Here is a 27,891-nt window from a genome sequence, read left to right on the forward strand (position 1 = left end):
TGTTTTCTGATATAAAAACAATTACACTATCAATTTTCCTCTGAGTGCTACTTTAGCTGTGTCATTTTCTGAATGTTCAGAAATTTCCCAGTTTTCCTGTTGATTTCTTCTTTAACCCATTGGTTATTTAGGTCTATGTTTAACTTTTAAATATTTGAGGATTTTCCTGTTGATTTCGTCTTTAACCCATTGGTTATTTAGGTCTGTGTTTAACTTTTAAATATTTGGCGATTTTCCTGAACTCTCTTATTACTGAATTGTAACTTAATTTCCTTGTGGCCAGGGATCATGCTTTGTGTGACTTCAATCATAATTCAGTTTGCTGAGTCTTGCTTTCTGTCCCAGAATGTGGTCTATCTTTGTGAATGTTACATGTGCATTTTGCTTGTGTTAGACTGATCTATAAAGAAGTCACATTGGCTGACAGTATTATTCATATCCTATTTTCTTGATTTTTCTGCTTGTTCTAACAATTATTGAGAGAGAAGTGTGGAAGTCTCCAAGTATAATTCTGGATATTTTATTTCTCTGATCAGTTCTATCAGTTTTGCTCCATATATTTTAAAGCTCTGGAATTAAGTGCATATACATTTGGGATGGTAGTAAATCTTTCATCATTATGAAATAACTACTTATATCCCCAGTATTATTAAGTTGTAGTCTTTGGAAATTGACTAGATTGATTGGCTATACTTGATACAGTTATTGCCTTCCTTTTTGAACAAATACTTCTTGGCCTCTGGGACACAAACTTTATTGATTTCATATCCCCATGACCTTTCCTTTTTTGTTTTGTGTGGTTTTCCTTTGCTTATCTTAAACTATTGTCATTTATCAGGTTTCTTTACTGAGGCCCCTGCTCTCCTGTGTATAGTGCTGGACTGGGGTGATGACCTTAGTCCATGTCTTTGTCTATGCCCTTTTCTTTAAGTTGAGATCTATACTCTATTGGCCTACTGAATACTTTTGTATGGATGTCTCACCTGTACTTGAAACTGTTCATGCCCCAAATTAAACCTTACATTTTCTTTTTCTTTTTAATTTTTTTTTAATGTTTGTTTATTTTTGAAGGAGAGAGAGAGAGCGTGAGGGAGGGGAGGGGCAGAGAGAGAGGGAGACACAGAATCCAAAGCAGGCTCCAGGCTCTGAGCTGTAAGCACAGAGCCCGACGCGTGGCTCGAACTCACGAACTGGGAGATCAGACCTGAGCTGAAGTCGGACATTTAACTGACTGAGCCACCCAAGTGCCAGTTTATTCCCATTTTTAAAGATGGAAAAACTAAGGCAAAAGAGATTATGTAACTTGTTCAATGTCATGAGGCAGCCGGAAAAACTATGGCAGACTGATTCCAGAGAATGTGGTCTTTACCAAGAGAGTTACATTGCCACTTAAGTACTGTCCCTTTCTCCTCTGAGAGTGCCAATATAAAATCTAAAAGTATATTTCTTGTTCCCTGCTTTTCCTCTGGAGCCATCTATATGAAACCTCTGACCTTTATTTAAAAAAAATTTTTTTAAAGCTTTTTTATTTTTTTCAGTTTATTTATTTTGAGGGAGACTTAACTGGAGACGGGGGGAGATACAGAGAGAGAATCCCAAGCAGGCCCTGCACTCCCAGCGCAGAGCCCCACATAGGGCTTGAACACAGGAACCGTGAGGTCATGACCTCATGAGTCAAGAGTCGGGTGATCAACCAACTGAGCCACACAGGTGCCTGAGATCTCTAAATTAAATTGACAAGGGAAAATTGTATCCTAGTCACTTACCTTAATCCTGAGAATTATAAAGACATCTCTAAGAAGTTTTCTGTAAGAAATGAGGTAGTTTTAGTATTTCCAGTAAACAAAACTGAGAAACATTTATGCTGAAGGAGTAGTCATTTGTGACTGAGAGATGTCAACAGGTAAAGGATAGGAGTCTGGTTTTTTTTTTTTCTTTGTTTTGTTTTTGTTTTTTTTTTTAATTACAAAGGACATGGAGAAACTCTGGTTGCAAACCACTTTACAGATATGGCAACTGCAATCTGCTCCCAGGTATAAGTATAGGCTTTCTTGGTTCCCCTCAAATTTTGCCACCAGGAATGAGGTCTTAGAGCCATTGAAGATACTGCCTGAGTGTGGGTTCTGATGAGTGCTATGAGAAACTTTCATTGTTCTCTGTGGACCTTGTGCCTCGCTTGATGTGAATGCTGCTATTTGACTCTAGCACATTCCTGGGTGTTATCTGTGAGACTGGTTCACTCAAAGATGAGTTCCCCAGATAGATACACTTGAGGGAACCAGGTTTTATCTACCTGCAGGCTACTCCTGGACCTACCTAGATGTGATATCCCTTGTGGGATATGTGCCAAATTAGACATTGTACTTAGGAAAGAAAAGAATCACTTTATTTATGTTCCTGACTTGAAAGTCAATAGAACATACATCATCAACTTTAAAAAAAGAGCTTAACAATTATTTTTTTTCTTATTGGTCTAATAAGACATAAAACTTTCTGTACTATGATTGAAGTTCATTTTGCACTTTTATGAACTTCTGTTTTCCTTGGTAAGTTTAAAAACCATGAATGATAATACAACAAGTGTGAGATTTTCCAGTTTTTCTTTGAAGCTATATATTCAAAATAAACTCTTCTGTGTTAAGTAGATAAACCAGCATGGACTGGGGCAATTGAATGTATGTGGTAAAATACATCAGAGCAAGTTCTCTAAGCTTAAATTATTCACTAAGTCAGGTGGGCCTTTCTGAGCCCATTAATATGAGTTAATTAGAGCTTCCTGTACTTAGGTTTTCAGTAGTAACACTTAAGTACTGTCTTAGAATCTTTAAATATTTATGGGATAGTTTAGAGAGCTCCTCCTCAAATCAGTAGAAACTTGGGAATTAGATCAAGAGCTCTCAGAGTTGAACAGACTAAGATGTAGTGGGGTGTGCAGACTTGTTTATTCATCCTTTTATCCATTCATTCATTAAGCATTTGAGTGGTTAGTACTGTTATAGGAATATAAAGATCAATATGACTGTTCTGCCATTGGGAACAGTGAAGAAACAGATGTGTATACAGTTTACAGTTGTATAGGTATACTAATACTGTTCTAGGCCCATTGCACTGTGTATAAAGTCCAGTGGAGTTGTAAGGTCATCTTTGAGGTTGGGGGAAGACTTGGTAGAGTAGGGGACTTTTCAGCTACTTTTGAAGGACAAATTGGAATATAGGCTGGCAGGAGTTGTAGGATTTGTAGTAATTTTAAAAAAATATTTATTTATTTTTGAGAGAGAGAGCGAGTGAGCATGAGAGGAAGAGGGGCAGAGAGAGAAGGAGACAGAGTCTGAAGCAGGCTCTAATCTCTGAGCTGTCAGCACAGAGCCTGATGTGGGGCTTGAACTCACGAACCATGAGATCATGGCCTGAGTCAAAATCGGACGCTTAACTGACTGAGCCATCCAGGTGCCCTGAGTTGTAGTAATTTTTTACTCTGATAATTTTACTCCCTGGATACCAACTGAATGGATCCCAGATGGAAGTGCCAGGTAGGCAAGTAGAAAACAATTGTTGGTGTTCTCAGGAAACTTTTGTTTTATGGGTAGTACAGGTCTATGTCTTGTAAAAAGTGTGCTATTTATCTACAGAGCTAACTTATATTTCCTTTATGTGTATAGTATTAATATCTGTATATAAGAAATTAGAATTGTGCTTAACAATATGAGTAGGTAAACCTTTGGGGTTTGAATATTATTTTTAAGGGATTATCTTTTTCTTTGGATATTTTTCTTGTCGCCTGGTGTTATATTATAGAACTCATGGTTGTTTTTAATCTAGGGGACCAATCTTTGAAGGGTCAGTGTTAGGAAGAGTCCAGATTGTTCTTAATGAATATATAAAAGACATAACACTTGGAGTTCATCCTGATATTGCTGGGAAGGAATTAGCAAAGGAAGAAGTAATGGGTTGTATCCCAGGCATGGAGGACAGAAAGCTATTTATTATTTACTTAACAAAGACTAATAGAGGACCAATTGTATGAACTATGCTAAGTTCCAGGAGTAGGTCCAGTGGTGAATAAAATAATGAATAAACCTATGTTGGAGTAACTTTAGAATAGTACTCATGCTATGTAATGGCAAGCACCAGACTTGTGGGCATCCAGCCTAGTTTTGAGGAGTCCGGAAGGCTCCTACCTAAGATATAGCTCAAACTGAGAGCCAAAGACTGAGGTGAAATGATCCCGATTATGGAGATGGGATAGGAGTTGTGGTTGTGGTAGGTTTTTAGGCACAAAAAACAGTTTGCACATTTAAGAGACTCTGAGTTGTTCATTACATCTGGTTCCTACAGTGTAATGGCGGGTAGAGTAGTGAAGAGATTGCCTGGACAGAAAGTAGGGTTCAGATCAAGCTGGACCTTTTGAGCCATGATAAGACTGGAATGTCCTCCTTTGAGTAATGGGGATGCAAAGGTTGAAAGGTTTTAAGTACAGGAGTGAGGGACAGGATTGGATTTACATTTCAGTAAGATCAAAATGATGTCAGTGTTGATAATGGCTGCAAGTGGTTAGGGGTAGAGAGACAGAGAAGACCTAGAGGCAAGCTAGGAGGCTGTATACAGCTGTTGTCCAAGTGTTCTGAACTAGGACAGTGGCAGTAGGGACAGAGAGAAGATGATTTAAGAAGAGACAGTCTCCATGATTTCATGATTTGTTTCCTTATTAGTTTTCATTAGTTACTACAGTTCACATCACTTTTCTGTTGATCTAAGTCAACATCAGAAGTCATAATCAATCCCTATCAGCACCTAGATGCTTCTCTCCTTCTCTAGGACCATTTATTCTTTTTCTCAGGCATCCTATCTCACATCCTCCAGGCTTCTCAAGCCCTCCTACTTTGCCCTTTGGAAGTCAAAGCCTGTTTTTGAATGCTTGTTTTCCTTCTTGTTCTAATTGAAACCTAGATATTCTTTGAAAGCTTTGCATTCCTGTTGGCTTCTTCCTTCAAAAGCTTCTAGCTGTTTTTAAGCATTTCTGTTGGTTTTCTCCTTTTTGGTCTCATCTTTAGGTCTTGTAGTTTCTGCCCCTAATGCATGAGAGACATTAGACACAGGAGTTGTTTTCCTTTCCACTCCTGTTTCTGTTATTCCATATCTACTATCAGGGGTTCTTAAACTGCAGTCCATGGACCTCCAGGCAGTCTGTAGTAACCTTCATGGTGTCTTTGAACTGGAATGGAAAAAAAGATTGAATCGTTTTCATTAATCTGTAAGCAAAACTTTGTTTTCACCTGTATTTGTAACTTCTTTAAAAACTGAAAATTCAAGGGGCACCTGGGTGGCTCAGTCGGTTAAGCACCCAACTTCAGCTCAGGTCATGATCTCGCAGTTCGTGGGTTCTGCGCTGATGGTGCAGAGCCTGCTTGGGATTCTATCTCTCTCTGCCTCTCCCCTACTTGCGCATGCTCTCTCTCTCTCTCTCTCTCTCTCTCTCTCTCTCTCTCTCTCTCTAAATAACTAAAACAAAAAACTAAAAATTCAAAATGCATACACACATAGGATTTGACCTGTGACTTGATTAACCCAGAAAATCGATATGTTCAAAACACATTATAGTTACTGAAGGTATTTTGAAAGGTGGTCTGTGTTCAACACTATGTTGAAGTTAGACTTCCTGTTACCTCATGTTCTGTAATGTATTAAGACCTATTACTCTAAAATTTAAGATATTTCATAACACCATTTTTGTTGTAATTACATTTATTTTAGGCATTTAAAAGTATTCTATGAGGAGCTCTGTATTACTTTCCTATTGCTAATATCTCAAAGCTTAGAGTGTTAAAACAATAATAAACACTTAACATTTCAGTTTCTTGGGTCGGACATTTGGAAGGATCTTAGTGGGATAGTTCTGGTTCAGAGTTTTTATGAGTTTATAAGCATGACATTATGGGCTCTGGCTGCAGTCATGTGAAGCCTTGATAGGGCTGGAGAATCCATTTATAGGTTGTTCACTTGCAACTGGCCAAGTTGGTGCTGATTGTTGTTGGGGGCCTCCGTTCTTCCCTGTGCAGGCATCTTCACTTGCTGCCCTACACCAGTTGGCTGTAGAACACTAACTACATATTACAATTTATATTCAAGGAATTTTAATAACCTAATAAGTATACTTCTCATTTAATGAGATACCATATGAAATTTAAGTGTAAATAAACTACTGTAAGTAGATGATTGTTTTTTGCAGGTGATGGTAAAACATTGCTTTCAAAGCCTCTGGCTAGAGAGTGTAGTGTAGTTTCACTATAACCTAAATTTAAGGCCAGAAAAGGCCACTTGTAACACTGAGGGATAGTAAAGATAGAGTGCAGTAGTGGTTGGGTTGGTGGGAATTGGTATTGAGTAATAGGATTGTGGCCTCAGACAGGGATGGTTAGCTTTTCATACCTGCGGATGGCTAGTTTCTCACCGATGGTGTTCTCAGTAATACTGATGTTCCCAGTGTTTTAGTGAAGACCATGGACTAGGCGGGCATACTGTTGGGCTGCCTACATGTACCATCTTCTGTAATTCTCCCATCAGCTGCACAGGACTCCCTGATACATTCTCTTTCCAAGCCTCCTTTGAAGTTCCCTCACCCTAGGATTAATCACTTGTTCGTATCTGTCGCTGATGTACTTGGCTTACAATTTTTCTTGGGGGCACCTATGTATTTTATCTTAAATACATATAATAAATATTATAATATTTATAATAAGTTTTCTATCATGTTTTTTCTTCAAGTGGTAAACCTCTTGAGAGACGTACTGCATTTTCTGTATTTTATCCAGTAATTGTTTATTGTTATTCATACCTTCATGAATTAGTTGATTGCTAACTATCTGCTATACTCTGTGCTATAGGCTGAACATATATGGTGACTGTAACCATTACCTGTTGCTATGCTCACAAATTACCCCAAAACTTAGTGACTTAAAACAGCAAACGATTAGTATCTCACACTTCTGGGGGCAGGAATTTGGTAGTTGATTAGCTAGCTGGTTTTGGCTTGGGGGTCTTAGGAGGTTGTAGTGAAGATGTTGGCTAGAGCTATTTACAAGTATTACTCTATGAGGAGCTGTTAGTGCTCTGTTGCTATGTAATAAGTCATCTGAAAGCTCGAATGGGCTTCCAAGACGGCACACGCACATTGCTGTTGACACGAGGCCTCTATGCCTCTTCAGTTTCTTCAGCTCAGTTCTTTGACATGTGGACCTCCCCCTAGGTGTTGAGTGTCTTCCTGGCATACCCAAGACTGAGTGATCCAAGCGGGAGCAAGACAAAAGCTGTAACATCTTTTATGATCTAGTCTTGAAAACCACACTCCGTCATTTCTGCAGTATCCTATTGGCCAATCGAGTCAGGATCCTTTCCCTACTACAGTGACTAAGACAGTTGATGGTTCATTTAGCATGGCACTTATATTTCAGTGAGCAAGAGACAGTCAACATTTTCAAAACAAATGAAAAAATTGCAGGTTTTCCTAAGTCTTATGAAAGGACATGTAAAGAGATGAACTATGTGTGGTGATAGAGAATGAAGGGGGTTGTTAAGATACATGTGTTGCTTTAGAGCTGTCAGCTACAGCTTTTCAGGACTTTTAACCCAAAACTGAAAGGTGAGAAGTATTTTCATTTCCTATGAACAACTCACTGTGATAGGTACGATCTTGAAAGGTTTAAATAGCTCGGTTAGGGTGACAGAGCAACAGGTGGTTGGGCAGGATTCAGAAGTCAGATGCTGGAGCTTTTTTAGTAAGCTAGTTGCCTATTTACGAATAAAGTTAATGAAAAAGCCAAGCTGTTTTAGCCATTAGGTTTTTTTCTTCTTAAATATGGCACAAGATTGTGTGAAAACTGGTAGATAATTTTAAATCTTTTTTTTTTCTAGATTTCGGTGGTGCATTCACCTAGAATTGACTTAAAATTACGAGGAACTTTTATTTGCTTGATTCTCTTGGATTGCATGAAAATATGTAGTCCCTTGTAGGTTCTAAGGAAGGGTGTTTATGATCATACATACTTTTTCAGGCTTTTCAAATTTAAAATGACTAATAATTACAATATCTTCCTTTTGTTTTAAATTAAAAAAAAAGTCACTGCTGTCAGTATTTAAACCACTGTAATAGAACTTTGTCACTATTACAGTGTTAAACTATAGCTTAAAATCCAGATAGTTTTGTAGAGCCTGTTTTTGGTTTAATTAATTTTATTTAAACTGTAATTACTGATTATCAGTGTGAGATAATACTCAGCAGGGTGCTCATTTAACTTCCCGTGAAGATAAGTGATATTAATTTATAAAACTCTGTACACCCCAGACACAGCTGAAGCCATATTAATTAAGTGTGGTGTACTACCTTTAAATAGCATTAAAATAAAATTCTCTCAGTCTTCTGTGTGTTCAACCAATTCTTCAACAAAGGCAAGTCATTGGCACCGTTCACCTCCTTGGGTTGTGTTTCTAGTTCAGCTTCAGGAGAATTTCATGGAAAATGAACAGTAGCTGTGCAGGTGCACAACTTGGGAACATACTCCCAGTCCCATTGCCAAGTACAGAATAACCAACTTACAGTCAGTGTAATGGGGATTTGTACTGTGCATTTACAGACCAAGGTATTTTAAAATTTTGCTCATGTTTCATTGTGCCTTCCTTCAAGCAAATTGGATGAGCAATTCTATAAAAGATAAATTAGGAGGGGGATTTTTACCCCCCCCCATTTATGAGTGGAGTCATAGCATTATCTCTCAAAACAAAACAAAACAATAGAATGTTTAAATGATTTGATAGTAAAGTTCATTTTGCACCTAGCTTTGTCAGTAGTGCCCAGATGATGTGGAATCTACCTGTAGTGCTTGATAGAGCATCCATACCTGGGAATGCTTTTAATTAAGCCTGAGGTATTCAACAAATTTAATTTGCTGTTGTAACATAGGAGGATCGTATGTATTTTTCTCCTATGACTCTTATTTTGTACTTTTTTTTTTTAATGTTTATGTATTTTTGAAAGAGAGGAAGGAGGAAAACAAGAAAGTAAGGAGGAAAACAAGAAAGGAAGGAAAACAAACAAGAAAGGAAGGAGGAAAACAAACAAGAAAGGAAGGAGGAAAACAAACAAGAAAGGAAGGAGGAAAACAGGGGAGGAACAGAGACATAGGGAGACACAGAATCCGAAGCAGGCTCCAGGCTCCGAGCTGTCAGCACAGAGCCCAACGCAGGGCTCGAACTCACAAACTGTGAGATTGTGACCTGAGCCAAAGTTGGACGCCACCCAGGCACGCCTTTGTTTCATCCTTTTTAATCAGGAAAATAAATAAAAGTGTTGAAATTAAGCAACATTGATCCTTAAGTATCTCCTGTTTGTATTCGGACCTCTGTCAACTTGGAAACTAAAAGGAGGGATATACTTATTTTTTGTACCTTGCCTGTAGCTATCCTAGTGGGAGTGTGTGAAATTGCTTTCCAGTTGAATAAAATCCAACTTTCCCCTAGAGTTTAGGTGCGAAGCCTATGGGGGAGGTGTGCTAATTCTATTTTGTTGTTGTTGTACAAATTACGATATTGTTTATTGATATAAATGCAGTTCTCCTTCTAAAAACCTAATGGATTTTTTTTGTTTGTTTATACTGTTTTAGAAGTTAAATATTAGGAAATTGTTACCTGTAAAAGTGTTCTGGAGCTCGTCCTTTTACATAGACAGTTTCCTCATTTTAAGAATTAAACAAATGCATTCAACCTGATGCTGCCTTTCAAGCTCTTAACACAGTGCATAAAATACATAAGGTGTTCAGTGACTTTGAGAGAATCTTATTTAGAAAGTTGTGTTTTTTTTGGCAAAAATGAAAATTTTGGGGTAGCTATCGCTGATGGAAACCATTAGGTTATATATTCACAAATTAGCTTGTGAATTGCTTAAGCTTACTCTTCCCACTCATTGACATGTTTACATTTATAATATTGATGTCACATTAATGATGTTTTGCTCAATTTCACTTCATTATAAGTTTAGCATATTAATGAAGTTACTTTCTTGTGTATGTAGTGTGTGGAGTCAGCACAGGTTTTATACTCAGGAATTGATATTCCCTGTAGAGAAGTTACTGCAATGAAGTAGTGATTCAGAAGCCAGGTGGAGGAATCGGTCCCATTTCTTACTGTTTTTGGTGTCTCCTCATTTTTTAAAACAAGTATCAAGAATTAGGGTGCTCAGGTACACAGGGACACTAACTTTTGGACCTCTGAGCATGTGGAGACAATGGTATATTTCTGGGTTTTGCCAAAGTAAGGGAGTGTTCATGTTGAGTTGATGCCCCTTGTCTTGGCTACCATGGTTCATTACACATATCTTGCTGCGTTTTTTTATATCCATATGTAATTACCTCTTTATATGCTTGTCTCTGCCACTTGATTGTTACTCAGTTTAAATTGTACATAGCTTTTTTTTCTTTTGTATTATAAACATCTAATAGAGTAACATCTCTGTTCTTCGTTTCATTTTACAACTTGAGATTGTATCTCGTTATCCTTCTTTTAGCCTGAAAAACTTCTTTTGACACTTCTTGTAGTACAGGTCTGTTGGAGACAGATTCTCTCAGGTTTTCTCTGTCTGAAATGTCTTTATTCTGTTTCTATTTTCAAAAGGTATTTTTGCTAGATGTAGAATCTCTGGATGACCATAGTTTTCTCCAAGTACTAAACTGTAAACATACTACTCCATTGTCTTCTGCTGCTGTAGTGTCTGGTGAAAAATGAGTAATTTGTGTCATTTTTAACTTGTACATAATGCGTCTTCAGATCTCTGGCTGTGCTTTTATGGTTTTTCCTTCACTTTTAATTTTTAGCAGTTTGACTATGAGTTGCCTAGGTGTGGGCTTGTTTTGGTATTCTTAGTTTGTGCTTGTATCCATCTGTGAATTGACTTATTTTTAATTAATTTATTTGTGAGAGAGAGGCAGGCAGCAGGGGAGGGACAGGGAGAGAGAGAGAGAGAGAGAGAGAGAGAGTGAATCCCAAGATGCGTGGCTTGAACTCATGAACTGGGAGATCATGAGCTGAGCCGAAATCAAGAGTTGGAGGCCTAGGGGCACCTGGGTGTCTCAGTTAAGTGTCCGAGTTTGGCTCAGATCATGATCTCATCGTTCGTGGGTTTGAGCCCCACATCGGGGGCTGTCAGCTGTGCTGACAGCTCAGAGCCTGGAGCCTGCTTTGGATTCTATGTCTCCCTACCTTGCTTGCACTCTGTCTCTCTCTCAAAAATAAATGAACATTAAAAAGAAGAGTTGGAAGCTTAACCAGCTGAACCACCCAGGCGCCCCTCTGTGAGTTGATTTCTTAAAAATCAGTTATTTTATCATTCTTATGTACCATTTTCTGGTCCTCAATTATACTTGTATTATAGCACTTCATATTATATCACAGCTCTTGGTTTCTCTCTTCTTTATTCTTTCCCTTTTTTCTTTGTGTTTCAGTTTGCATGCTTTTTGTCGATCTGGGTTTAGGTTTCCCAGTTCTTCTCTCAGCAATATTCAGGTGACTCTGAAGCTCAGCTAATGAATTTTTCATTTTTTTGATACATTTGAAATTTCTTTTTCTCTTAATATTTTTTGAGAATGAGAAAGACAGAGCATGAGGGGGAGAGGGCACAAAGAGAAGGAGACACAGAATCTGAAGCAAGCTCCAGGCCCTGAGCTGTCAGCACAGAGCCCGATGAGGGGCTCAAACTCACGAACCATGAGATCATGACCTTAGTTGAAGTCAGACTCTCAACCAACTGAGCCACCCAGGTGCCCCGATATATGTATGAAATTTCTAGTGTGGTTCTTAAAATAGTTTCCATGACTTTGTTGCTGAAATTCCCCATCTCCTATGTTGTGTTCACTCTTCATTATATTCTTCAGCATTTTTACAAACATCCTTCTGAATGGTCCGTCTGGCAATTCCATCATCCAGGCTACCTCTAGGTCTGCTTCTCTTTGTGCGTGGCATTTCCTTGGTCCTTTGTGTATGTAGCAGTATGTGAATATACGGTGGACATTTGACTTAAATACGTGGAAATTAAAGTAAATAATACTTCTAAGAAAGAATGTGCCCTTTTCTCAGGCTGCTAGAATTGGGGCTGAGTCGATTATGCTCTCTGGTGGAGATGGGCTTGCCAAAGGTGCTGCTTTAGTTTGATTAGTGTCTTCTGGGGCTTCAAAAGTTTCTTAGCACTAAGGAGATTCTGGCGTTCTACTTTTGGCTTTACAACTGAACTACTAGCTTTCAAGACTGGGATAACTCTGTTTTAAAGTTCTGATGCCCTTTTCAGAATTAGTGCAGAGTTCTTTGTGTTTGCAGTTGCACTTCTGGCTCTGTTTCTTCAAGAAGTCTCTGACCTGGTATCTGTCCCCAGCCAACCATCAGGTAGCCACTGTCATTTATTCTCTGAAGGTCCAGATTGTGTCTTTGGGATTTCTTTCCCGTCTTTTTTTTTTTTTTTTTTTTTAAACGTTTGTTTATTTGCTTTTGAGGGAGAGGGAGAGAGCTCAAGTGGAGGAGGGACAGGGAGAGAGAGGGAGACAGAGAATCTGAAGCAGGCTCCAGGCTCTGAGCTGTCAGCACAGAGCCTGATGCGGGGCTCGAACTTATGAACTGAGAAATCATGACCTGAGCTGAAGTCAGATGCTTAACCAACTGAGCCACCCAGGTGGCTGTCTTTTACCTAGGTCAGAGTGTTTGGGAGGGCAGTGGCTTTGCATGGGAAGAGGCCTCCCCAGACATTACATGGCTCAGGACACCTTGCCCTCCCTCCAGCCATTGGCGTCCTACCCCAAGCAGTTGAAGACCTGAGGGAAAGTGTCGGTAGGTGGGTGGAGACTTGCTCCATGATTAGTCTCCGTGGAATTCTAGTAATGTTTCTCATGCCGGCACCCATGTGGCTGCCAATAGTGCGTTAAAAATTAGGCCGTTTTTTCTTTGCCCTTGTTGAACTTCTTAGTCTGTAGCTGTTTGTCAGGGATAAAAGCAGCTTGTCACTTGGTGATAGTTCTTCCAGGTTTCATTGTGTCCTCAGCTCCCTGATGGGTTGAAAACAACGACTATAATTTTGGAAGTTTTCTGGCTTGTTTTTGTTGTTAGGATGAGAGTAGTGGTAGTGTTTTGTGACTTTCTAAATGCTACTGGAAGCTGTCATATTCTTAGTACTTTAATGATTAGGTCATGTTAGATGGACCGTGTGTGAATGCAGTACATGGCATATTTCTTAGGCTTTATTCTCAGAGAATTTAAAGATTTATTTTGAAAGATAAACATTGCTATCTTCGCGTCTTAATGAAATCCTAGTGCTATCCAATAGAACATTCTGTGATAGTAGAAATGTTATATATGTACTTTGACTAGCCACATGTGGCTTTTGATATGGGGCTAGTGTAACTAAGGAACTGAACTTTTTTTTTATACAACTTATTGTCAAATTGACTTCCATACAATACCCAGTGCTCATCCCAACAAGTGCCCTCCTCGCTGCCCATCACCCACTTTCCCCTCTCCCCGACCCCGCATCAGCCCTCAGTTTATTTTCTGTATTTAAGAGTCTCTTATGGTTTGCCTCCCTACCTCTCTGTTTGTAACTATTTAGTTTTTTTCCCTTTCCCTTCCCCCATAGTCTCTGTTAAGTTTCTCAAGATCCACACAGAAGTCAAAATATATGATCTTTCTATGACTGACTTATTTCACTTAGCATAATACGTTCCAGTTCTATCCACGTTGCTGCAAATGGCAGGATTTCATTCCTTCTCATTGCCAAGTAGTATTCCATTGTATATATAAACCACATCTTTATCCATTCATCAGTTGATGGGCATTTAGGCTTTTAAGGAACTGAAATTCTAATTTACATTTAAATAACCACAAATGGGTAGTGGCTGCCCTGAAGAGCACACGTCTGTATATTACCTACATTATGGTAAGAACAGTGTAACGTATAGTTACATTGAACAATTCACAGAACCATTGTTTTTTGAGTATACTTCTATTAGCCTCTTTAAGACATTTTGCGTTTTTGACTGTTACCACTTGAAACTTTGAGTGTGGGTTTTATGTGATGAATAGAATTTGTGAAATCAAGCGATATTTAATGAATATGCAATTAGGTTTATAAATTAATGTCTATACACTTTCAAATATCAGTGAACTATTTGATCTAATAGAAGAAATCCCATTACCGCAAAAACCCAGCTTTATTTCCTGAGGCTTCAGCCATCGTACTTTATAGTTGTTCATGAAATTCAAATACAGACCAGCCTGAATGAAGAGAAATGTGGTATTTACCGGAACAACTAGCTCTGGAGATAATAAGTAGAATTCAACTCTTAGAATTCCTAAATCACGTTTTGTTTTTTCAGGAGTGTGGCATGCACTATGAAAAAGGGTACTGGACAAGGGGGCTGAGGACTAGGATACTAAATATTAGTTTGATTGCCAACCACTAAATTAGTCCAGTTACCTTTTTAAACTGCTTAGTTTGTTAATCCGTAAAGCAAAGGTCACTTGTCGTTATAATCTTAAGTCTATAATTTAAGATTACAAGGAATCTTTGGAGGTTGTCTGATTTCTCTTCTGCTTTTAGACAGGATGGTTACTGAAAATTTTTCATATTTCTGTTTTTGTAAAAAAATTTTGAAGATTCTAGTGTTGAATGCCTTGGGATGAAATCATAGTGATAATGTGATCCACCGTGTGGGTTTTCTTATTTTGGTAATTAGATAAATATTGTTGAAGGAAATACTAACATAACATGCTACTTTTTACCTTTGTAGCTGGACAAATTTGCCAGCATACGAATTCCAGGAAGCAAAAAGGAGAGACCTCCACTTTCCAACCTGAAGACTGCATTTGCAAGCAATGATTGTTCTTCAGAGATGATGGAAAACATTCCAAAGCCACTGTCAGAGAATGAAGTCTTAAAACTCTTCGAAAAGATGATGGTAAGAATTGTGGTTTTTCATAAAATGGTTGACGTAAAAACCTTAGCTTCTAATCATGTTAATGGAACAATAACACTTAAGACCCCTGTTCCATAGGGTGATTTCTGATGTCATTGAAGATAGCACATGAGGTGTTCAGAGCTCCAGGATTACAAAAAAATAAGAACCAGAGAAAAATTAGCACAGTAGTTGTTTTTTTTTTTTTTTTTAAGAGGGCTTCTGTTTTTATGTATTTTATTAAAGTATCCAGTGATATATTTTGAATCTCAAAGATTATCTAAGTGGTCTGTCTGGGTTCATTTGCATTTTAGAATGATGGTCACGGTGCTGTGTATGTTGTTAGGTGTGTTTATTTTGGTTTTGTTTGTTTGATTCCTTTCTTAGTTCTCAGGATAACCAGGTTCATATAGTCTTAGAGCATTGATATCTGAGGAGACTAAAACTTACTTTGGGGTGTGCCTTTTCTGGAGACACACTGGTATTAGAAGCTGCCTTCAAGTTGGTTCCACAAAGCAGTGACTCTGCTTATAACTTTTAAGTGGGTTGTTGGTCACATTAATTCAGCTTGCTATATTAACCATGTTCATAATTGTTTATCACAAAATGAATGCCAATTGCATCTAAATAGTTACATATATAGTTCTTACCCTCAAGTTGCTTATTTCCTAGGGTTCAAAGTAAACATTGGAAAAATTAAGTAAGAATTGCCAAAAGGTGGTAGTTAATGGTTAAGTTCTGCAGAAGTTCAGAGTGGGAAGAAATTAATTTTTGGATATCTCATTAGCTTTAGGGGAAGCCAGAGTGGAAAGATTATTGCAGCAGCTTAGGGAAGTTTAGTAGAGAAGATGGACTTAGAGGACTTAGTTGAACTCCCCAACTGTGAGAATGTGACCCAAGCTGAAGCTGGATGCTTAACTGACTGACCCCCAGGTGCCCCTATTCACACTTATTTTGAAAGAGAAAGAGCAGGCATGAGTTGTGAGTGAGCAGGGGTGGGAGGTGGGGGGAGGGTGGGTTGGCTCAGAGGGAGAGGGAGAGAGAAACCCAAGCAGACACTTTGCTGTCAGCACAGAGCTCAACACGGGGCTCAAACTCATGAATCATGAGATCATGACCTGAGCCAAAATTAAGATTTGGACACTTAGGGGCACCAGGGTGGCGTTAAGTGGCCAACTCTTGATATCAGCTCAGGTTGTGATCTTGTGGTCATTAGATTGAGCCTCATGTTGTGCTCTGTGCTGAGTGTGGAGCTTACTTGAGATTTTCTCTCCCTCTCTCTCTTTTTGCCCCTCCCCCCCCCAATAAATGAGTAAAACTTAAAAAAAAAAGGGGGGGGTTGGATGCTTAACCTACTGAGCCACCCAGGCACCCTCCCAGTCTGGGTTTATTTTATATTTACTTCACTTACTGGTTTTGACAGTCTTGTTACTTCTTAGGGAAATGTACTTATTTACTTTAGAGTGTAAGATGTGTTTGAAATTTGAGAAAGTTAATAGTTGGTCCTCTTTATTACTCAACTAGAATCAACAAAATATTTACAATTATACTGCCTTATTTTCTATTCATCAAGTATTTGTGTCCAGCATTATACATGGTGCTTCAGAAGACCCCAGAAAGAGAGCATGCCTGGTTTGTGTCTCCATAAATGAAGAATTACAGTGTTAGTGATTACTAACTTTTCATCACTGAGCATACGTTTTGTTAGTATTGTTTTACATGAACCGTAGGCTTGGGACATTATTTCCTGTTATGTCAGCTCTTGGTGAAGTGCTAATTTTGGTTTTAATTAACTACACATATATAACTCCTTATTAAGTCTTTTGTTCCCATGAGTTGATATAATTTCAGCTTTGAAAAAAATTTTTTTTTTCCAGATTTAGGACATGTGTTGCCAAAGCAGGCACTTTTTTTTTTTTTTTTTTCCTAGCCTTTGCCTCTGTTAATGAGGCTTGTATAAAGGTAGTTCTCTTCAATATTACCTTTGAGGGCTCAAGATAATAAAGTGCCCTTAGCTACTCCTTCATCCCATGTAGTGTATGTGGAACCATGCATATAAATTACCTATGAGATTCTAGAATGGTACTTTTTTTCCATTTCCTTGTGACTACTTTGAAGAAATTTTTCTTTTTGATCATAATTGCTGGTGCCATCTGAGTAAGCAGACTGAGTAGGCTATTGATGTTAGATGTTTACAAGGCCACATTTTATCATCATAAGCCATTAAAAGTACAGCTACCTAGAAAGTACTGAATATAGTCAGTGGCATTCTGTACTGAACATGATTACTTGAACTGTTTTTCAGTTATTCTTAGGAGAAATGTAAGACTATCAGTTTGTAGTTATGTATAGGGCAGAAGGATATTGACATCTTTGGAATGTTTATAGAATACATATTTAATAACTGGGCCTGATCACTTGTTAAATCTTAAACAGGTATCCCTGTTGGCAGCAGATCGTTTGCAATCAAACTCCTTTTACTCAGCAGAAGTCAAATGAAATTGTGGATGGGTCAGGGCTGCCCAATTTGCTAATAAACGAGCTTGTCAGAACTAAGGTCATCTTAAAGTGAGGACTGGGTTCTTGTCTTTCCTTTCTCGTTGCTTGACCACATCACAATACATTGTGGAGGTAGAATCCACTGATGGTTCTGAAGCTGAGAAGGGTCTTTTCCCTTCTTTAAATGTAATGAGTGATATTTCTCAGGCTTTTCAGGGTACCTTATTTTTGACAAATTTAAAGCTGTTCTTGTGTCTGTAGAGAATGCTAGATGCAGGGTTGGGTTTGATTTTTTTTTTTTTTTTTTTTTTAACTTGCACCTACCTATCTGTAGTATGAGTATTCTTCTGAAGAAGCCACATCGAATCTATAATCTTAATATCTTGGCCTTTGCACCTACAGGGGCTTCCTACCATTGAAAATTTGCATCTAAATTCTTAGTTTTGACATTGTGCAATTTTTAAAGCCTTATTTAACCTTATCAAAGGTATTGAAGTAATTTTCACATGAAGTAAAAACTGTTTTTACAGAGCCTTTTGTTCTTAAGATAGTGTGCTGACTTGATTATTTAATGAGTAGGTACAGGGTAATACTTCAATATTTGTACTCCTTTGACTTTTTTTCCAACGTTTTTATTTATTTATTTTTGGGACAGAGAGAGACAGAGCATGAACGGGGGAGGGGCAGAGAGAGAGGGAGACACAGAATCGGAAACAGGCTCCAGGCTCTGAGCCGTCAGCCCAGAGCCCGACGCGGGGCTCGAACTCACGGACCGCGAGATCGTGACCTGGCTGAAGTCGGACGCTTAACCGACTGCGCCACCCAGGCGCCCCTCCTTTTACTTTTATATTGGAGATGGATTTACTTGGTCTCTAGGTAATAGTTTTAGTGGGGTTTTTTGTTTGTTTGTTTGTTTTTTGTTTTTGTTTTTTAAGTAGTGATGAATACTTAGACTACTTAATAGCTCTTTCTCCCATTTGTCTTTTGGTAAAAGTAGAATTGTTACCTGAAAGCCCATATTGGTTTCTCTATGAATCTAGGTTTGTAAAATAGCTGTGTTAACATCCTTGTGTATACCACTTTAATTTCTAGAAATCAAGTTTCAGTGTTCACTCTTGAACTCACTGTGGGTCTATGTTAACTGGTTTTTGAATGAGTTCAGCATGGTAGGTACAAGCTGAAAGTGACTTGTTCATTGTAGCTGTTGGCTCTTTAAACCAGTCTCCTTGGCTTATTCTTTCTTTCCCCTAGATGAAATCCCAGGCAGGTCCCAGAGCTTTCTGTTGGCTTTCAGATTAAACAGAAAAAAATTCTAGTTTAATGCAAACAATTTTCATCCAGAAGAAGTTTCCCTCTTGCCCCTTTTCAGGCTGGCTCCACTTGTAGTCTCCAGTGCGGGCTGCTGTTGGGGAGCAAGGTTGGTCTCTTCCATTTTCCTACCTTACTTTTCCGTGCTCTACTCTCCAGCCTGCATCTGTCTCCTCCAGGACTTGATGGGAGGTGAGGAAAGGAGGAATAAGAAGATGCTTCAGGCCTCGGGTGTTGATAATCTGGCAGTGGTGCCCTGGGTAATGTTAGTTTTTATTGCTGCTGTAACAATTTACACAATTTCACAGATGTGTGGCTTTAAGACGCCAATATGCTGTCTCATAGTTCTGTGGGTCAGAAGTCCAGGTTGGCTCAGCTGCCCTCTCTGGTTTCACTAGGCCAAAATCAGTATGTGATGGCTGGGCTCTTACTGATGCTTTGGGAAGAACCTTTTCCAAATTCATGGTGGCAGAATCCAGTTCCTTGCTATTGTAGGATTGAGGTCCTGGTTTCTTTGCTGACTGTCCTCTGGGGGCTGCCTTAGCTTCCAGAGGCCTCTTTCCTATCCTTCGTGTGGGCCCCTATCTCTCCATTACATCAAATCCATCTCCTGCTTAGAATTTCTAGGACTTCCCATCTGTGTCACCTCTTGTCTCCATCTATACAGAGTTGTCTGCTTTTAAGGGCTCATGTATTAGATTATGTTCTCACCCAGATAACTCAAAATAATGTTACATCTGCAAAGTCTCCTTTGCCATGTAATAGAACTTATTTGTAGGATACAGAGATTAGGGCATGATTTTGCCTGTTACAGGTATAGGAGATTACAAATGCTGATTGTTTTCTTCTGTGGCATTTTTGTGCCCACCTGCCCTCCAGTTTCACCTTTAATTCCCTTGTCACTGGTGATGTCTCCTTTGGCCTTCTGCCCAGTTTTCCATGAGCCCATTCCTCTGCTGGAGTCGCCTTCAGGACACAGCACCTCTCTGATGGCCCAGGGCTGCTGCTTCCCTGGGATCCACATCTTGTCCATGGGAAGCTCATGTATTCTTTGCCCCTCACTCCTGTCCTTCGCTTTGTTCCCTTCAGAGTCTGTCCTCTGTAAAGTATAAACTACTTTGGCTCTTCCTACCGATAATTGGTAGTTTTTGCTATTCTCCTAACTGTAAGTGCCCTCCTAGTCGTCCGATTTTACCTGTAATACTGCTGACCACTCCCTCCTGTCTGCATTACTTTTTCCTTTAGCTACCATGACACTCCTTTACTTCGGATTTTCCTCTTCTCTGGCCCGTTTTTACCAGTTTCCAGGTTTCCTTTTCTGATTTGTATTTCTTCAAGGTATTGCCTCTGGCCCTCTTGCTTTTTCTTCATCCTCTTTGGTTCCCTACACATTTCTCATGGGGGATGGGAGCCCTTTTATGTTGGCATCTCCCCAGTAGTCTGATGTTTTGCTATGTCTTGAGAAGAGCAGCTATAATCAAACTCTGTAAAAGATATACACCTCAAGAAACCAGAAACTGACCTCATCAGTTTCTTTTGATATTTTTCCAACTTTATTGAGATATAGTTGACATCTAACATTGTGTTATATATTTATTATGTATATAATGTCCTTTATTTATATATATAAATCTATATATAAATATAAATCTATATATAAATGTATATATATTTATATATATTTGTGTACATATATATAAATATATTGCAGGGTAATCTGCTAATAGTCTCAGGGGCTCCGTTATTTGTGACTAGTCCCTTCATGCTTTCCAAATTCTTTGTTACTTTTGGCCATTTAATTATAATGTGTCTCAGCGTAGCCCCTTTTGGGTTCAACTTTTTTGGAAGTCCTTGGACCTTTTGAATCTGGATGTCTATTTCTCACCCCAAGTTAGGGAAGTTTTCAGCCATTATCACTTGAGACTTTCTGTACCTTTCTCTTTTCTCTGGAGATTTCCACAGTGGATATTTTGTTTCTCTTGTTGATGTCCCATAGGTATTTTTTATTTTCTTTTTGCTCCTTTGAGTAGATAATTTCAAATGACTGACCTTTGACTATATTGACTTTGCCTTTTTTTTTTTTTTGATGGTTTTAGTTCTTTGAACTAATTTTGCTTATATACCTTATAATTTCATTTAGTTGTCTGTTTTTGTAGATTTTTTTTTTTTTTTTTAAGAGAGCATGTGGGGGAAAGGGCCAGAGTGAACAAGGCAGAGAAAATCCTAAGCAGCTTCCATGCTTAGCACTGGGTCCAATGTGGGGTTCAATCCTACCACCCTGGTATCATGACCTGGGCCCACATCAAGAGTCAGATGCCCAGCTGACTCAGCCACCCAGGTGCCCCTTGAAGAACTCTGAACTCTTTACAGAGGATTATTCTCAGTTTTTGGCCAGTTGATAGACCTCTAGTTCTTTAGGATCAGTTACTGGAATGAACTTGGTTTCCTTTAGGTGTCCTGTTTATGTGATTCTAATACTGTCTTTATCCATCTCTTCAGTCGGGGGCATGTTTCACCTTTACTCCTGGTTTCTGGGATTTTCACAGTGCTGTCTTGCCTATGAATAGTTAATTGCCTTTGTAGGGGGTACTGATGTTGGTAATGACCTATGTCCCCATTGTGTTGACCTCCCCTTTCTGTCGTGTTCTTTTAAACAAAACGAAAAATACCCCACCAAACTGCTCCTTGCTTAGTTCTCTCTCAGGAGCCCACACTGAGATCTGGGAATCTTTTCTGATCCCCCTCAGGCATTGGTCACATCCATTCATTTCTGTCCTTCTTAGGCCCTGATTTTGTTTGTCCTCTGTTGAACCTTTCATTACCTCTTCCCCGGGCTAATGCACTGGCCTTCCAGCCACCCTTCCAGGACTGCTATTCATTACTGTAAATCCTGGCCCAGACATGACTCTTCTCAGACCCTTTCCCATGTCCTATCAGACCTAGCACTCATTAAACCTGCCTCACAGCTGCTTGTGTATAAATCCCTTGTAGAACTTATCCTTTGTTACTCCGATAGGTCTTCCCACTAGATTAAACCCATGCAGCAGCATTCAACTGGTTTATCTTAAACAATTGCCTATTAAGTGCATTTTCCTAACCTTTAAGATTTCTAAGATCCCACATTTCTTTTTACCTGTAATTCTATGTCTAGGTGGAAATTAGCTTTAATTGCCAGTTTTCCAAATTAGACAAAAACCTTAAAATGAATAGGAAGAGAAATTTTATGCATTCATCTCTTCTTGTTTGTTTTGATATCTTCTCTCTGAGAGAATGAAAGGTATGCAAGAATGGTCCTCTATCTAGATGTGATCATTAACAGGCATTAAATCAGTGCCAATGATGATAAAATTATTCTGACAAAGTTTTCAAATTCTGGATTTCCTGTCGTCATTTGTAAGTATGGAAGAAATGGTCCCCTAAGATTGCACAAAGTACTTAAGTTTGAGTATTGATGGCCTAATCGTTTCTTGGGAAGATGTTTGTCAGCCTTTATCTAATGTAGTAGAGAGCACATTTATAAAATGCTATCATTATCCCTTAAGTATGTGCTTGAGGTGTCTGCTGGTATTAAGAGCTTAGATGACCTGTTTAACACATATATTGGCTTCTAATGTAGGGAGATGTAGGTAGTAGTAAAGGTATTCACAGTTTGATTTTGAAACAGTTTTCACTGTGTAATGTTGAATCAAATACACAAAAAATAGAACACAATCTAACAACCACCACCACAGATATAATTGAAGTACCTTGTATACTCTTCATTCCATTTTTTCCCTTAATTCCCAAAGGTGAACATTAACCTGAACCTGATGGTTTCATTCCTATGTTAAACTTTTTCTGTATAATAATGACCAATGTATAGAAACTTTTTTTCCTAACCATTTGGTGGTAAGTTGCTGACTCCATGCCCCATAATCTCTTAATTCTTTAGTATTCTTTAGTATTAGTCCCTACAAATAAGGACATCCTTCTAACCACCTAAGTCAGAAAGTTAACAGTGATCATTTTCTATCAACTAATCCTCAGTAATACCAAAAATGGTCTTTATAGAACAAGAGTGTAGTGTAGAATCCTGTGTTTCATTCAGCTGTCAAATTTTTAACATTTCCTTTGTTCTGAAATAGTCCTCAGTCTCTCCTTGTATTTTATGAATTTGACATTTTTGAAGATTCCTCTTGGTTAATTTGTAGGTCTCTGAATTTGAATTGGTACTATAAAACTTTTTAATTGTGTAAATCTGTGAGTTGTAAACAGGTTACCTCATACTTTAAACAAGTCAGTTTTTAATAGTCATAAGAATTTTGAATATCTCTTCACACATTTATTGGCCCTTTGGTTTATTTTGTAAATTACTTGTTCATATCTTTTGCCTGTTTTGTAACTGGGGTTTTTTGTTTTTTTTTTTTTTTAATTGTAGAATTTGTCACCTATCTGGATTTATGTTTGTATCTGTTTATAAGCTGTAAAATATCTTGTCCCAGGCTGAGTCTTGTCTTTTTACTTTCTTTAGGGGTAGATGGATTAGACTACAGAAATGGAAAATTCACTATGGTCCAATTTATCCATCTCTTTATGGTCTTTGCTTTTTGTATATTTAAGAAATCCTTCTCTATCCTGACATCATAAATCTGTTCTGTATTTCAGGATTCTGTATCTTTATGTCTATATGATATGGATCCAGTTTTTTTTTTTTTCTACATGGATAACTGGTTTTTCTAGCAGCATTGATTTAATAGTCCTTCTTATCCTTCATTTGTAATACCTCCAGTGGTAAACATCAAGTTTTTGCACATATGTGGGTTTGTTTTGGAGGCTTGATTTTGTCCATTTGTCTATTTGTCTGGCTCTCACTTACATCCATTGTCTTAATTACTATAGCTGTATAATAAGCCTTGGTATCTAAGACCCCCCTCTCTCGATTCAAAATCGTCTTGGCTATTCTTGAGACTTTGTGTTTTTATATTAATTTTAGAATCAGTTAAGTTACACTATAAACCCTGTTGGGTTCTTGATTGGAATTTCAGTGAATTTACTGATTTAGGCAAAGTGGATACTTTTGTGATATTAAGTTTTTCCATCTGTGAATATTGTATATGTTATCTCTATTTAGATTTTCAGTTCCTAAACGTAAAAATTTATGGTTTTTCTCCCTATGGGACTTGCACATCTTCTATTAGGTTTATTCTTTAGTTTATTTCTAATATATAACTAGCTGTAAAAAATCTTTTAACTAATATTGTCAGTTTCTGTTGATGAATTTTGGTATCTAGTAACATTATGGAATTCTCATTAGTTTCTGTTTGTTGAATGCCTCGTATTTTTTGTGTCCAATCAGAATATTTGTGAAAAACTTGTTTCTTACTCCTTTATTATATTGAGTAGAATTCTACAATAAAAAAAAAAAAAAGGTTAAAACCATGTACTTGAAAGTTCTAAATGTTTTTCAAATCTGAGATTTCATTCCAAGCACAATAACCTCTGAGTTAGGGAACTGAGAAGCTACTCTCACAATTTCTATGTACCTACCCAGTAAGGGCTCCACTTTCTTAACAATGTCCTCTTCTGCTGTCAAAATGAAGGTGAAACACGATCAGTTTCATAAAGATTTTTTCTAAAAACCCTAGAAAACAAATTAATATGTTCTATTTTTCTGTTACTAAAGTGTTTAGTAGAGGTCTCTTTTCGTTTTGTATTTCAGTGACTAGAGTTAAGGTTAGCTCCTCACTAGACTGGCCTTCCCTTCGGGTAGATATTTGACCCCTGCTTTTTTTTTTTTTTTTTTTTTTAATTAAATAGAGTATCTCCTCCATTACTGACTAAATGAGTGACCCTGATATTTCTTTTTTACTTGTTGATTTATGAGAACTAGAAGAACTTCTTTAATGAGAATTTTGGTATAAAAACTTTTTCTAAAAACTAAATTTCAGTGGACTATGGATATTTAACTTGATCCATATCCATCTCCCTAGTGCCCTCATGGTGCATATTGCATGTATTGCGGAGTTTGTTTCTACCTTGGTAAACACATGTTTGAGCAATGAAATGATAGAAATTAGTACACAGACAGTTAAATATTGAGATGTCTTTTTGTCCTTATTGGCTTTATTCAGATGTATTTGAAACCTAAAGTCCAGACGAAGAAAGAAGAGCTCAGGTGAACTGATAAAATCAAGTGTGACCACCTATGTGGTCAAGTATAAAAGTATAAAATCAAGTAAAAAGTCAAGGATAACCACCTAATATGTTTGATACTTAAATGGTACAGCTGGTGGGAGGAATGTTCATCTTGCTAACTCTATTCCTCTCTGTGGGTACTTGTGAAGGACAGTTTATCCTTTTTCTTTCCCTGTCATTTTTTTTTTTTTCTCCTTAATCCTTCGTGTTAAGGGTTTATACATAGCTCTTTCTTTAGTCATATAAATGAATGCCTATTGTGTTGGATGTGTAAGTGATATCTTACCCAGGAATTGGAATGAAAAGAGAAACCAACAAAGACTCTTTTGTGTTAATTCTCTGTTTATTGACTGCTATAGATTGCTACTAGCAGTTAGCTTATTTCAAGTATTAGCATTCTTTACAAATCTACTTCTATCATGAGCATTTTTTCTTAAAAACTTAAAAAGTATATTTAGGGTTGGCCAGATAAAATGAGAATGGTTGCATGGGAATGGTTCATTTTGATCTATTAGTTGTTACCGTTTCCCTTTCCTTTAGGTAGAAATTGAAAAATTTAGGGAAAGGTGGTTTAAAAGCAATCGGAATAATAATCCAAGCTGGAGGAGGAGGAAGAAGAAAAGAGTATAGAAGTATAAGGCAACTGTCAAGTTGATTCATTGGCTGTGTTTGTCAGGGGGGAATAATGTCAATGCCTAGTTGTTTCTCTTTGGATCCAGATAAGTGAGAAAATAAATGATTTAGGAGCATTGGATTTTGCCTGGTGGGAGTTCACTGAACCAATAAAAATGGTTAGGGGAATTTTAAAAAGAATAAGTGTTATGATAATGTTTAAGCATGCTCTTTCACCAATGGGGAAGTGTGCAAGTCCGTTCTTTTCCAGCTGTGAGGGCTTTTTCTCAGTCTTGTTTCATCTCTAGAAAAGTTGGCTTTTGTATCTTCAGTCCACTGACGATCCTTCATGTAATTTGTGAAGAAATAGCCATTTGTTTAGAAAAGTTGAAAAGCAAATAAAAACTTTTATCAGTAGCTGTGTTCTTATCTAAAAGATCACATAACCATTGTTTGTGATTATAGATGCTTAGGTATATGCTTGAACAGTTCCAGCAAGATGATATTTCAAAATAAATTAGTTGTGCAGCTCTCTGCATGTTAATTTCATTTCTTGTCTATTCGACTAAAACTTAAAGTATATGGAAGAAAAGCAATGCATGAGTTTCTTCTTTTTTTGTTCTTTGATAACGGCTCTAGGACAGATTTAAATTTGGTTTCAAATTAAGATAGTTTACACTTACTATAAGCTTCAGTTAGAGTATTTGGTCGAACATTATATGTGAGTTCTTTGTCAGTCTCTGGATAAATGCTGTTTTATGCCTGCCATCCTTTTAATGAGCTAGCCATCTGAATTCCTATTAATTTTAATGGGGATTGAGTAAAGATACTGTGGCTAGAACAGTGAAAATCCAGCCTTAGTGGGAAAACCTAAAAATATAACTTCTCTACAATCACATTTATATATGAAAAAGGTTACTGTATAAGAACATAGTAAAAAATGATGATCAAAAGAAAGATAAGCTGTTCTGTAATGTTAGCATATTTATGGACATGTTGAATATGAAGTAGTAATACACTTAATTGTGAGCTCTTTTTTCCAAGGTATTTATCTCATAAAGGTTTTCTAAACCTAACCTAAGAATAAAACAAATTACAGAACTAGATAGATTCAGTTTGTGTGTACTATGAGTGTTTATAATGACGTGGAATAAGATCATGAAATCTTTCACTAAATACTACCTTAGTGTAGGGATAAACATTAGCAGGACCTTTGACATGTGGTATGGAAGATGAATTCCAATGTGGTTAAGAACAGACGAACACTTTTAGAAGAAATGGGTAAAATTGTGCTTATAGAATGTTGAGATCTGAAGTCTCAGGAGAAGTAATTAGGGAATCTTGTGGACCTGTTAAAACGCTTAACCAATTCATAGCTGTCGTGATAAAATGTTACCAAAACAGACTGTTTCCAGGAACAATTCTATTGGTTTTAACCCATGAAACAGAAATCTAATACACTATTCAAATGAGATGATTTCTTTTGACTTAATAAGAATTAATGTTTGCCTTGCTATTGCTGTGCTTCCAGTTTTTACCTTCTGATATTATGCTTATTGATCAATATGAATGTTTTGGTCTATGACGATCCTGTCTTTGCAGCATCCATTTTCTATCTCGTCATGCCTCTGCCTGTCTGGGTGAATTGCTTTTTCCTCTCTGGGTGAATTGCCTCAAACCTGACCCTCTTCAACTTGCTGCTTGTACATATTCGCTTAATTCTCTGAATAGTCAATCATTTTAAATTTAATCTGACTCTCCATGGTGTTAACTATCCCACTCCACTTGATGTATGTAAATTTAATGAGCATGCTGTCTTGTAAAATCCACATCCATGAATGAAAATAGTGAGTCAGATGTTTGTAACTTGGTGGAATATGTGTCCATTCTGTTTGCCATTCTTCGCTCGATTGCTCCTCAGTGCTCTAACTAGTTGCATGTATGTGCAGGAAGTATTAAGATTATTTCACACCCTCACCTCAGTTTTGCCAAGAAAACATGGAGAGTAGTTATTTTTATTAGTATTTTGTCAGTCTAGGATGGAGTCAAGGTGTGTAAAATAAGGTAGCAAACTTCGGACTTTCTTGTTTGTGGAAATTTCTGGCCCCATCCAACACTTAGGAAGAATCCCTTGCAGTATTTTAAAAGCTGCTGACTTGACTATATTCCTTTCACCTGGCTTCCAGGTCAGGGCTGCTATTGACCCATTTGGTATCTTCATTCAGTTTAGAGAAGGTATATTCCTTCATTCCTCTCTGTGCATCACAGAAACTCCCACAATTTGAGTGAAGTCTGTAAGATCTCAGCTCTGTTCACTCTT

General features: G+C 37.7%; 1 protein-coding gene across 5 annotated transcripts in view; it reads left to right on the forward strand.

The window, feature by feature from the left end:
- The window catches only part of DIAPH3 (diaphanous related formin 3), a 508,403-nt gene that overhangs the window by 33,001 nt on the left and 447,511 nt on the right, over nucleotides 1–27,891 (forward strand). For all 5 annotated transcript variants that reach the window (XM_086710920.1, XM_025923546.2, XM_086710913.1 and 2 more), the window contains one exon: nucleotides 14,814–14,981. In XM_086710920.1, the coding sequence (XP_086567046.1) occupies nucleotides 14,814–14,981 (168 nt within the window). The remainder of the gene's footprint in view (nucleotides 1–14,813; nucleotides 14,982–27,891) is intronic.

The sequence above is a fragment of the Puma concolor genome, chromosome A1, assembly GCF_028749965.1.
Source record: "Puma concolor isolate L17-30 chromosome A1, mPumCon1.1.hap2, whole genome shotgun sequence".
NCBI classification, from domain to species: Eukaryota; Metazoa; Chordata; class Mammalia; order Carnivora; family Felidae; genus Puma; species Puma concolor.